Genomic DNA, 13,844 nt, shown 5'->3' on the forward strand with positions numbered 1-13,844 from the left:
TGATAACTGTGAAGAAATATAGAGACATCCCTCTTTTTAGAAATGGGGATCTCAGATTCTACTCACACTGCCATACATGGTCCTATATTCATCATGTTCAGACAGCACCAAGGACTCGGTAGGGTTTTTTTTTTTTGACAGGATATAAACATGGAAGAAAAGTGGTGGTGGGGGGATTCAGGAGAAATAGAAGAGGAAGAAATTTGGGTAGATTTGATTTGACCACAATACATTAATTTTTGTATGAAATTCTAAGCAATAGCTATTTAAAGAACATAGATGTTTTCAAAGGCACAGAAATTCCTGACTGTCACCATAATTTAATAGGATGTTCATATTTTACATTAATCAAACTATATAGGATATAATGAACAAGAATTAAACATTATATCACTACAAAGCTCTGTAACAATAGTATGTTAATGCCTACCAACCAATAATAATGTATCTACCACTAGAGTGAGGGTACTGTTTGCTGGGGAATGTATTTGATTCTAGGGTGGTGAATATTGAGGAAATATTACATTCTCATCAATGGGACTTTGAACCAAAATTTTTCTAAAAATAATCTTTATTTTTACAAGTAGTGTTTTATGAAGAAAGATCTAGGAATACATGAGAGGGACAAATGCACTAATCTCAGAGAACACAAAACATGTTGCAAACTATGATTTAAAAAGATACAATTCGCAAACATGTAAAATCTTATTAGTGAGGAAAAAGTTAGAGACTATTCTAGAAGCTAACTGGTATGTAAGAAATACTCTTTAAATTGTATACTGATTTTAAATGTAGAATAAGTTACAAAATTAGATAATTGTAATTTGCCAACCATTGCAATACTAAGATATTGGGAAAACATTATTCTAAAATACTGATGTCAGTGACAACGGGTAAAAGAATGAAGAGGAAATAATTCACCCACAATGATTTTTCCTTCTTTGTAGTGGATCATTTTGAAGTAAAAATAAATTTCCTTAGTCCCTTAAGCTAGTGAACACTTCTTCTATGTGAATGGCAGTAAACATTTACGTGTGGCTACTGCACATCCTATGAATGTAGTTTTACAGGCAGAGGTTCTGATTCATTGGCTCTGAAGGAGGCTGAGAATTAGCATTTGACGGATGCAGGTGACTCACACGTCACTGGATGTGTTTAGACCATGAAAGTCACGTTTACGGATGATATTAAGATTTCTGTAACTCCTCTTTGGGCACATAACACCATCCAGCTCAGTCTGTCTGGCGCTGGGGGCAAATCCTCAGGGCAAGTAGGCAGGCAAGACTTCCTTTGTCTCTCCAGCCTTCCTGCATCAAGCAAGGTAAGGCCTTTGTTTACAAACTACCCAACCTGCACGGAGATCTGATCTAGGCACCAGGAGAGACAGCAGCGGGGTGAGTTTGTGACCTGACTGGCGGCGGCGGAAGCAGCCCTGGACAGGGAACTCTGAAGTTCCTCATCCCCCACCCTATACTCCCTGGGCTCCCTGCAGGGGCTCTACACCATGCATACTGCTTCTCTCTTCTTGTCCCACCCAGCTTGCATCCAGAACCCTTCTTCCTTCTGCCCCCTTTCCTCTTTGGGCACATAATACCATCCAGCTCAGTCTGTCTGGCGCTGGGGGCAAATCCTCAGGGCAAGTAGGCAAGCGAGACTTCCTTTGGTTCACTGGCCTGCCTGCACCAAGCAAGGTAAGGCCTTTGTTTACAAACTACCCAACCTGCACGGAGATCTGATCTTGGCACCAGGAGAGCCATCAGTGGGAGAGCTAATCTGGGTACCAGGAGAGCCGTCTTTGGGCACGGAGATCTGATATTGGTACCAGGAGAGACATCACTGGAGTACCAGGAGAGCTATCACTGCAGGGTGCCATCACTGGGAAAGTACATCAGTGGGCAAGGAGACCTGATCCGGTAAAAGAAGATCCATAGGGGAGCATTCGGAGAAAGAGATGGGCAGGCGCCAATGCAAGAATTCACCCAACAATCTGAAAAACTATATGAAACCACCAGAACCCAGCGACCTCACAACAGGAGGACATGAACACCTTAATCATGAAGAAGTAGATAAAATTGACTTTATGAAAGTGATTGACGCCCTTAAACAGCATGTAAAAAATGCCCTCATAGAAATGGATGATGAGAAGTATAACAGAAAGTTTGAAGAATTGAGTAAATCAGTGAATGATACCCTAGGAAACCAAGGAAAAACAATCAAACAAATAATGGAAACAGTTCAAGACTTAAAAACTGAAATGGAGGCAAAGAAGAAAACACAAACAGAAGGCCAGCTGGACAGGGAAAATCTAGGTAAACGAATAGAGACTACAGAAACAAGCATAACCAACAGAATACAAGAGATAGAAGAAAGAATCTCAGATTCTGAAGATACCATAGAGAAAATAAACACGCTGATCAAAGAAAACAGCAAGGCCAACAAATTCTCATCACAAAACATTCAGGAAATATGGGACACAATAAAAAGACCAAACCTAAGAATAATAGGAATAGAAGAAGGAGAAGAAGCGCAGCTCAACGGTCCAGAAAATATATTTAATAAAATTATAGAAGAAAACTTTCCCAACCTAAAGAAAGATATACCTATGAAGGTTCAAGAAGCATACAGAACACCGAATAGGCTGGATCAAAAAAAAAACATCCTCTCGCCATATAATAATCAAAACACAAAGCATACAGAATAAAGAAAGAATACTAAGAGCAGCAAAGGAAAAAGGCCAAGTTACTTATAAAGGTAAACCTATCAGACTTACACCTGACTTCTCTATGGAAACCATGAAAGCCAGAAGGTCCTGGATAGATGTACTGCAGAAACTAAGAGACCATGGATGCAAGCCCAGACTACTATACCCAGCCAAGCTTTCATTCACTATAAATGGAGAAAACAAAATTTTCCAGGATAAAAACAAATTTAAACAATACGTAGCCACAATTCCAGCCTTACAGAAAGTAATAGAAGGAAAATCACTAATCAAGGAGTCCAACAATGACCACAATAACTCAGACATCTAGAAACCCTTTACCAGCACATCTCAAAGAAGGGAAACACACAAAATCTACTACTAAAATAAATGACCGGAGTTAACAACCACTGGTCATTAATATCACTTAATGTCAATGGACTCAACTCACCTATAAAAAGGCACAGACTAAGAGATTGGATACGAAAACAGGATCCAACATTCTGCTGTTTACAAGAAACACACCACAACCACAAAGACAGGCACCTACTCAGAGTAAAGGGCTGGGATAAGGCTTATCAAGTAAATGGACCTAGGAAACAAGCAGGTGTTGCCATACTAATTTCTAACAAAGTTGACTTCAAACTTAAATCAATCAGAAGAGATGGAGAGGGACATTTTCTACTCATAACAGGAACAATTCATCAGGATGAAATCTCAATCCTGAATATCTATGCCCCTAATATAAAAGCACCCATGTACGTAAAAGAAACATTGTTAAAACTCAAGGCAGCCATCACACCGCACACATTAATAGTAGGAGACTTTAATACTCCTCTCTCACCAATGGACAGGTCAATCAGACAGAAACCTAACAGAGAAATAAGAGAATTAATGGAGGTAATGAATCAAATGGACTTAACAGACATCTATAGAATATTCCACCCAAATAGGAAAGAATATACCTTCTTCTCTGCAGCTCATGGAACCTTCTCAAAAATCGACCACATACTCGGTAACAAAGCAAACATTCACAGTTACAAAAAAATATTAATAACCACCTGTATCTTATCAGATCACCATGGATTAAAGCTAGAATTCAGCAACAATGCTACCCCCAGAAAGCCTACAAACTCATGGAAACTGAATAGTCAACTACTGAACCATATCTGGATTAAGGAAGAAATAAAGAAAGAAATTAAAGTCTTCCTTGAAGACAATGAAAATAAAGAAACAACATACTCAAACCTATGGGACACTATGAAAGCAGTCCTGGGAGGAAAGTTCATAGCACTAACTGCCCACTTAAAGAAAACAGAGAAAGCACACATTGGAGACTTAACAGCCCACCTGAAAGCTCTAGAAAAAAAAGAAGCAGACTCACCTAGAAGGGGTAGAAGACTGGAAATAATCAAACTGAGGGCTGAAATCAACAAAATAGAGACACAGAAAACAATTGAAAGAATCAATAAATCAAAAAGCTGGTTCCTGGAGAAAATCAACAAGATTGATAAACCCCTATCCAAACTAATCAAATGGCAGAGAGAGAATTTGCAAATTAATAAGATCAGAAATGAAAAGGGAGACATAACCACAGACACAGAGGAAATTCAGAGAATCATTAGATCTTACTACAAAAGCCTGTATGCCACAAAACTGGAAAATGTAAAAGAAATGGACACTTTTTTAGATAAATACCATATACCAAAGTTAAACCAGGACCAGGTGAACAACCTAAATAGACCTGTTAGTCGTGAAGAATTAGAAGCGGTTATCAAAAACCTCCCTTCCAAAAAAAGTCCAGGACCAGATGGTTTCAATGCGGAATTCTACCAGAACTTCCAAGAAGACCTAATACCTATACTCCTTAAGGTATTTCACAATATAGAAACAGAAGAGTCATTGCCAAATTCCTTTTATGAAGCTACAGTAACTCTGATACCAAAACCACACAAAGACCCAACCAAGAAAGAAAATTACAGGCCAATCTCACTCATGAACATCGATGCAAAAATCCTCAACAAAATTCTGGCAAACCGAATCCAAGAACACATTAGAAAAATTATCCATTATGATCAAGTAGGCTTCATACCAGAGATGCAGGGCTGGTTTAACATATGCAAATCTATCAATGTAATCCATCATATAAATAAACTGAAAGAAAAAAACCATATGATCGTTTCATTAGACGCTGAAAAAGCATTTGACAAAATTCAACATCCCTTTATGATAAAAGTCTTGGAGAGATTAGGGATACAAGGGTCATACCTAAATTTAATTAAAGCTATATACAGCAAGCCGACAGCTAATATCAAATTAAATGGAGAGAAACTTAAAGCCATCCCACTAAAATCAGGAACACGCCAAGGCTGTCCACTCTCTCCATACCTCTTCAATATAGTTCTCGAAGTTTTAGCAATAGCAATAAGACAACATAAGGGGAAAAAGGGGATTCAAATTGGAAAGGAAGAAGTTAAACTTGCATTATTTGCAGATGATATGATAGTGTACATGAGCGACCCCAAAAACTCCACCAAAGAACTCCTACAGCTGATAAACGCCTTTAGTAATGTGGCAGGATACAAGATCAACTCCAAAAAATCAGTCGCCCTCTTATACACAAAGGATATGGAAGCAGAGAGGGAAATAAGAGAATCATCACCTTTCACGATAGCTACAAAAAGCATAAACTATCTTGGGGTAACTCTAACCAAGGAAGTGAAAGATCTATTTGACAAGAACTTTAAGGCATTGAAGAAAGAAATTGAAGAGGATACCAGAAAATGGAAGGATCTCCCTTGCTCCTGGATTGGGAGGATCAACATAGTAAAAATGGCAATTCTACCAAGGGCAATTTATAGATTCAATGCAATCCCCATTAAAATCCCATCAAAATTCTTCACAGATCTTGAAAGGACAATAATCAACTTTATATGGAGAAACAAAAAACCCAGGATAGCCAAAACAATCTTATACAATAAAGGAACTTCTGGAGGCATTACCATCCCTGACTTCAAACTCTATTACAGAGCTACAGTAATGAAAACAGCATGGTACTGGCACAAAATCAGAGCAGTCGACCAATGGAATCGTATAGAAGACCCGGATTTTAACCCACAAACCTATGAACAACTAATTTTCGATAAAGGAGCTAAAAGTATACAATGGAAGAAAGAAAGCATCTTCAACAAATGGTGCTGGCACAATTGGATGTCAACCTGTAGAAGAATGAAAATAGACCCATATCTATCACCATGCACAAAACTCAAGTCCAAATGGATCAAAGACCTCAATATCAATCTGAACACAGTGAACCTGATAGAAGAGAAAATGGGAAGTACCCTACAACATATGGGCACAGGAGATCGCTTCCTATGTATAACCCCAGCAGCACAGACATTAAGGGCAACATTGAATAAATGGGACCTCCTGAAACTGAGAAGCTTCTGTAAAGCGAAGGACACTGTCATTAAGACAAAAAGGCAGCCTACTGACTGGGAGAAGATCTTCACCAACCCCGCTACAGACAAAGGTCTGATCTCCAAAATATATAAAGAACTCAAGAAACTAGACTTTAAAAGGATAATTAACCCAATTAAAAAATGGGGCACTGAACTGAACAGAGAATTCTCATCAGAAGAAGTTAAAATGGCCAAAAGATACTTAAGGTCATGCTCAACCTCCTTAGCGATCAGAGAAATGCAAATCAAAACAACTTTGAGATATCATCTTACACCTGTCAGAATGGCTAAAATCAAAAACACCAATGATAGCCTTTGCTGGAGAGGTTGCGGAGGAAGGGATACACTCATCCATTGCTGGTGGGACTGCAAACTTGTGCAACCACTTTGGAAATCAGTGTGGCGGTTTCTCAGAAAAATTGGGATCAACCTACCCCTGGACCCAGCAATAGCACTCTTGGGAATATACCCAAGAGATGCCCTAGCATATGACAAAAGCATTTGTCCAACTATGTTCATAGCAGCATTATTTGTAATAGCCAGAACCTGGAAGCAACCTAGATGCCCTTCAATAGAAGAATGGATGAAGAAAGTGTGGAATATATATACATTAGAGTACTACTCTGCAGTAAAAAACAATGACTTCTCGAATTTTGCATGCAAATGGATGGAAATAGAAAATACGATCCTGAGTGAGGTAACCCAGACCCAAAAAGAAGATCATGGGATGTACTCACTCATAATTGGTTTCTAGCCATGGATAGGGGCCACTGAGTCTATAATTTGTTATCCTAAAGAAGCTAAACAAGAGGGTAAACCCAAGGAAAAACATATAGATATCCTCCCAGCTATGGGAAATAGACAAGATTGATGGGCAAAAAATGGGAATCTTGGGGGGTGGGGTGGGATGGGGATGAGGGGAGATGGGGAGAGAAAAGTGTGAAGGAGAGGATGAGGGGAACTGGGGGAATGGGGGTGATTGGGGGTAAAGGAAGGTTGGATGGGGGAGCAGGGAAACTCATACCTTAGTTAAGGGAGCCACCTAAGGGTTGGCAAGAGACTTGAACCTGGAATGGCTACCAGATGCCCAGGGCAATGTCCCCAGTTAGTTCATTGGGGCACCTGAGGATAGGGAACCTGAAATGAACCTATCCTATAATCATACTGATGAATATCTTGCATATCGCCATAGAACCTTCATCTAGCGATGGATGGAGATAGAGACAGAGACCCACACTGGAGCACTGGACTGAGCTCCCAAGGTTATAATGAGGAGCAGAAGGAGAGAGAACATGAACAAGGAAGTCAGGACCATGAGGGGTGCACCCAATCACTGAGACAGGGGGGCCGATCTATTGGGAGCTCACCAAGGCCAGCTGGACTGCTACTGAAAAAAACATGGGATAAAACCGGACTCTCTGAATGTGGTGGACAATGAGAGCTGACAAGAGGCCAAGGAGAATGGCACAGGAACTTTCATCTGGCGATGGATCGAGAGAGAGACAGAGACCCAATTTGGATCAACCGTCTGAGCTCTTAAGGTCCAAATGAGGAGCAGAAGGAGGGAGAACATGAGCAAGGAAATCAGGACCACGAGGCGTGCACCCACCCACTGCGACAGTGGAACTGATCTATTGGGAGCTCTCCAAGGCCAGGTGGACTGGGACTGAATAAGCATGGGTTGAAACTGGACTCTCTGAACAAGGCGGACAATGAAGGGTGATGAGAAGCCAAGGACAATGGCACTAGGTTTCGATCCTAATACATGAACTGGCTTTGTGGGAGCGTAGCCTGTTTGGATGCTCACCTTCCTGGACCTAGATAGAAGTGGGAGGACCTTGGTCTTCATGTAGAGCAGGGAATTTGGACTGCTCTTCAGTATCGAGAGGGAGGGGGAGTGGACTAGGGGGAGGAGAAGTGGAGTGGGGATAGGGGGAGGGGATCGGGGGGAGGGGGCAATATGTGTGAGGAGGGGGAGGGAAATGGGAAACGGGGAGCAGTTGGAAATTTTAAGTAAAAAAGAATAATAATAATAATAATAAAAAAAGATTTCTGTAACTTTAATACAATTTAACCATACCATTTTTACCTTTTCCTGATATCCCTCTTATTCTTCCTATGCTATATTTCCACTCATGGAAATTCATGTTCTCCTCTTCATTAACCATTATTGTTACACACATGCAAATGAATAATCATATAAATACAGTCTGCTGAGTCTTCTTAGTGTTGCCTACAGATTTTAGGTCTAGGGCCGGTGACCTGATATTGGATAGCCAATCAGGGTGCTCATTCCTGAAGAAGACTTATCCCTGTAGCTCTTTGTCTAAGGGTGGTTCCTCATATGATTTCCCTCACCTATGTGAGAATGTCAACTGTTTCTGGAACTATTCAGGTCTTAAGTAGCCATGTTGGTGAAATATCATGAGTGTAGTTTCCCTGTCATTGATAGATGATGGGGAAGCTCAACCAATTACATTCTGTCTTGGGGGTGTGTTCCCCTATGGCAAAAAGATACAGATAAATCTTGCTGGTACACTCCCCACTTCCTCTTTGTTTTCCTGTGCTCCACTGGAACCCTGGCTTTGTAAGCTCCCCTTCTTCCCTTTATTAAAGCTGAATATTTTATATTAAAGCTAGTCTGGTTAATTCTAATTGCTGGTCAGTTATGCCCCTTCAGATAGAAGGCACAATAATCCTCAGAGTTTGAGCATTCTTATACTGTGTACTTTTAGATAATTCCTCAGACTGTTGCCCATAGCACACATATCTCTTTTTGCAATTGAGCTGGAAACCTTCTCTGCTTAAATGACTCCCTTATATTTCAAGAAAAAGCCCCTCCCTCTGTGCTTTTCTTTTAGACCCCAAGATATTCTTGGTTACCTTTATGAGACTCCACATTTTTGGAATTCTGGGAGTTCAACATCAGCTGAAGAAAGTCCACTCGGTTCTGAAAGCAGACACAAATTTCAAGGTCATAAGTTGCATTGTGAAGTAAAAAATGAGTGTGGAATGAAGACCTTAAACTCTTATGAGGATATGGCCTAATTACAGTCAGACTGTGTCTAAGTTTGTCTAAATCACTAGTGACAAAAAAATACTCATCCACAGATTTGGGATAACAAAGAATCTATCAAGGTCTAGTATAATGCTGCCATGTCTAGCATCCTTTCTCATGGCTTTTCCTCATTCTGAGCATCTGCATCTGCTAAGGACAGACGCTTACTGGATGATTATCAGGTTCCTCTCCTGTCATAGATAATTGTGAAGAAATAAATTCTACAATCAAACTGTTGTTTCTTGACATATTCTTAACCAATATCCCATACTCATCAACTACTGCTTCTGGAGCTCATTTCTGGGTTTTATGTGATCACCTAGAAATGCTCCAAATCCCAGAATGCTCAACAAAATGAAGTAACCTTAGGAAAGATACTAATTCCCTGAAATTCTTCTGACATCATCTTTCTACTATCATTCTTAGGCTATCATATAGGAAATATTAGATAAAGCTGGGTTACTCCAGTAACACGCTCAATGCTCAAAGACATAGCCCAAGTTTAAAGCAAGCCACAAATCAAATTAAACAGACCAAATTCATCAAAAATCCAGACCCTAAGAGAGACCTACATAGATCTAATCTACTTGTAAAGTAGAAAAAGACGAGATCTCCTGGATAAACTGCGAGCATAGGGACCATGGGAGAGGGCTGAAGGGGACGGAAGTGGCAGGCAGGGAAGCAGAGAAAAATGTAGAGCTCAATAAGAATCAATAAAATATCCTATTAGAACCCTGTAAGGGGAATATGTAACATGTGATAGAATTACTTCAAAATTGAAAGAAATTTTGTTATATTTTACCTCTTGGTTATTTTCAAGTCGGTCTTTTTTGGTCTTTTCTACAAAAGTCTTTAAAAATGCTATAGCTTCACTTGAAAATACGGAGATATTTAATTTTTCATATATTCGGCGAAGGAATGGAAAGAGTGCTATAGATAAAAAAATGATTAAAATGAAAATTCTATTTAGTGACATTTATTTACTGACAAAAATTCAATAATTTAGGTAAAAAACAACAAAAATGAAATAACATCGGTAGAAATGATTAGAATTATGAAATATAGAATGCCTACTATACCCCAAAATCATTAAGTTACAAATAAAAACACACCCACAAAGGAGAGTTCTGCTTCAGAAAGATTTTGCGTAGAAGTCTATGAAATAGTTAACAGAAAATTCTTACCAATACTTCATAAGCATTTTTAAAACTTAGAAAACTTGAGAGCATGTGAAATTTCAGTTGGGAAGCTAGTACTTCCCTGCTACTAAAATCAAAATATATCCTGGAAAGGAATCCTGTATGGATATGTGATTTGCAAGTACTATCAGAAACCTTATCAAGAAATCACTCACCAATTGAATGCAGAAACATGAAATGAATCCTAGTCCATAATTACATATGTGATACCCAAAAAGGCACAAGACAGAATAAAGTCAAATCACACAAACAGCCAGAGATGGAGTATTATGATAATTTTTTAGGTAAAACTCAACATTCTTCCCTGATTAACATTCTTTTTTTTTTTTCTGTTACATTCACTTGGTAATAGTTTAGGTGGTTTTTAAAGTTTTCATACATCCATTCTGAATACATTACATCAAATAATTCTCAACAATTAAAGCTGTCAAATAATTCTCTTTTATGTAAGGATTATCTACTACTTTTTTTTCCTGTTTTATTTATTTTTTTTATATTAAAAATTCTTTCTCCTCCCTGCCACCACCTCCCATTTCGCTCCCCCTCTCCCACTCAACTCCCTTTCCCTCTCCAGCCCGAAGAGCAGTCAGGGTTCCCTGCCCTGTGGGAAGTCCAAGGTCCTCCCCCCTCCATCCAGGTCTAGGAGGGTGAGCATCCAAACAGTCTAGGCTCCCACAAAGCCAGTACATGCAGTAGGATCAAAACCTAGTGCCATTGCTCTTGGTTTCTCAGCAGCCCTCATTGTCCACCATGTTCAGCAAGTTCGGTTTTATCCCCTGCTTTTTCAGACCCAGTCCAGCTGGCCTTGGTGAGTTCTCAATAGAACAGCCCCATTGTCTCAGTGTGTGGGTGTAGCCCTCGCAGTCCTGAGTTCCTTCCTCATGCACTGCCTCTTTCTGTTCCTCAAAGTACTCTACAACACATGGGCATAGGAGACCACTTCCTATGTATAACCCCAGAAGCACAGACATTAAGGGCAACATTGAATAAATGGGACCTCCTGAAACTGAGAAGCTTCTGTAAAGCAAAGGAAACTGTCACTAAGACAAAAAGGCAACCCACTGACTGGGAGAAGATCTTCACCAACCTCACAACAGACAAAGGTCTGATCTCCAAAATATATAAAGAACTCAAGAAACTAGACTTTAAAATGCTAATCAACCCAATAAAAATTGGGGCACTGAACTGAAAAGAGAATCTCAACAGAAGAAGTTCAAATGGCCAAAAGACATTTAAGGTCATGCTCAACTTCCTTAGCAATCAGGGAAATGCAAATCAAAACAACTTTGAGATACCGTCTTATATCTGTTAGAATGGCTAAAATCAAAAACACCGATGATAGCCTTTGCTGGAGAGGTTGTGGAGTAAGAGGTACACTCATCCATTGCTGGTGGGAATTCAAACTTGTGCAACCACTTTTGAAAGCAGTGTGGTGGTTTCTCAGGAAATTCGGGATCAACCTACCCTGGATCCAGCAATACCACTCTCGGGAACATACCCAAGAAATGCCCTATCATACTACAAAAGTATATGCTCAACTATGTTCATAGCAGCATTGTTTGTAATAGCCAGAACCTGGAAACAACCTAGATGCCCTTCAATGGAAGAATGGATGAAGAAAGTGTGGAATATATACATATTAGAGTACTACTCAGCGATAAAAAAACAATGACATCTTGAATTTTGTATGCAAATGGATGGAAATAGAAAACACTATCCTAAGTGAGGTAAGCTAGACCCAAAAAGATGAACATGGGATGTACTCACTCATAAGTGGATTCTAGCCATAAATAAAGGACATTGAGCCTATAATATGTGATTCTAGAGAAGCTAAATAAGAAGGTGAACCCAAAGAAAAACATATAGTTATCCTCCTGGATATTGTAAGTAGATAAGATTGCCGGGCAAAAACTGGGAACTGGGGGTGGGGTGGGATGGGGAAAAGGTGAGATGGGGAGAGAAAAGTGAGAAGGGAAGGATGGGGAGAACTTGGGGGAATGGGACGGTTAGGATAAAGGAAGGGTAGATATGGGAGCAGGGAAGTATATATCTTAAATAAGGGAACCAATTTTAGAGTTGGCAAGAGATTTGACCCTAGAGGGGTTCCCAGGTGTCCAGGGAGATGACCCCAGCTAGTTCCTTGGGCAGCTGAGGAAAGGGAGCCTGAAATGGCCCTATCCTATAGCCATACTGATGAATATCTTGCATATCACCATAGAACCTTCATCTGGCGATGGAAGGAGACAGAGACACACATTGGAGCACTGGACTGAGCTCCCAAGGTTCTGCTTAACATTCTTACAAAAAATAGAAAGAAAGTAACTCACATTTGTTGATGAAAACTTTCTATTGAAACTAAGAGCTACAATGGAAATTGAATGAATAAATCTTTCCCATCATGTTCAAAGAAGAGGCAATGATAGCTTGCTATCTTCTCACCTCTATTCAGCAACTAAAACCAAAAAGCAGGTTTATATGTTGATGTGGAATTCCCCTTTTTATGCTGTGAATATCATTGGCTAATAAAGGAATTACTTTGGCCAATAGCAGAGATTTAGGGTAACAGATATAGGTGGAGAAAACTAAACTGAATGCTGGGAGAAAGGAGGTGGAGTCAGAGAGATGGAATGTAGCCCTGCCAGAGACAGACACCAGAAATGTTAGCTGGCAAGCCACAACCATGTGGCAATACACAGATTAATGGAGATAGGTTAAATTAATATAAGAGAGTTAGCCAATAAGAAATTAGAGCTAATGGGCCAAGCAGTGACTTAATAAATACAGTTTCTGTGTGATTATTTTGGGCTAAGCATCCAGGAACCAACAAGTGGCTCTCTCCTTACAATATGTCTTTGCTTGTACAACATTAATATGCAAAAATACACAGGAATACAAAGTTATAATCACATGCAGTTGCACATCCATGATTACAACCCAATGGGGGCTGAGGCAGATACTCACACAAGTTTGAGAGCAGATTTAATTATTAGACAGAATTAGTGTAAAAATTTTAGAAATTGCAATTTTAGTGGTGGTATACATAGCCTTTTACATGCTAGCCAAGAGTCATATCATGAAACTCCACCTCCAGCATTTGGGATTGAATTAAAATCTTGATTTTAGAGCAGACAGGTCAAGAATTACAATCCTCCTATTTCTATTGCATTACTGCTGGCATTAAAACTTCACCAAAACACTTGACATAATCATTTACTTTTATTTAATTGTACTCATGTCTAAAGCAACAAATACCTACAGCATGAGATTAGCAAGAAAACAACATTTACAAAATCCTCAAAACATAAATAATCATGGTCCAACCACTACACACTGGTCCAACTGGCTGATTCACAATCATGGTGGAAGGTCCAGGAAGGATATGAAGTGGAAAGTCAACATGCAAAAAATATTCTGGAGCAGAACTTTTG

The 13,844-nt window shown here is 39.5% G+C and overlaps 1 protein-coding gene across 1 annotated transcript in view; it reads right to left on the reverse strand.

The window, feature by feature from the left end:
• The window catches only part of LOC130871384 (cytochrome P450 3A6-like), a 145,617-nt gene that overhangs the window by 45,797 nt on the left and 85,976 nt on the right, over window positions 1-13,844 (reverse strand). Inside the window, exons 8-9 of the mRNA XM_057764722.1 lie at window positions 10,020-10,147; window positions 9,043-9,109 (exon numbers count right to left, since the gene is read on the reverse strand). Of these exons, the coding sequence (XP_057620705.1) occupies window positions 9,043-9,109; window positions 10,020-10,147 (195 nt within the window). The remainder of the gene's footprint in view (window positions 1-9,042; window positions 9,110-10,019; window positions 10,148-13,844) is intronic.

Source organism: Chionomys nivalis, chromosome 3 (genome assembly GCF_950005125.1).
Source record: "Chionomys nivalis chromosome 3, mChiNiv1.1, whole genome shotgun sequence".
In the NCBI taxonomy this organism is placed as follows: domain Eukaryota; kingdom Metazoa; phylum Chordata; class Mammalia; order Rodentia; family Cricetidae; genus Chionomys; species Chionomys nivalis.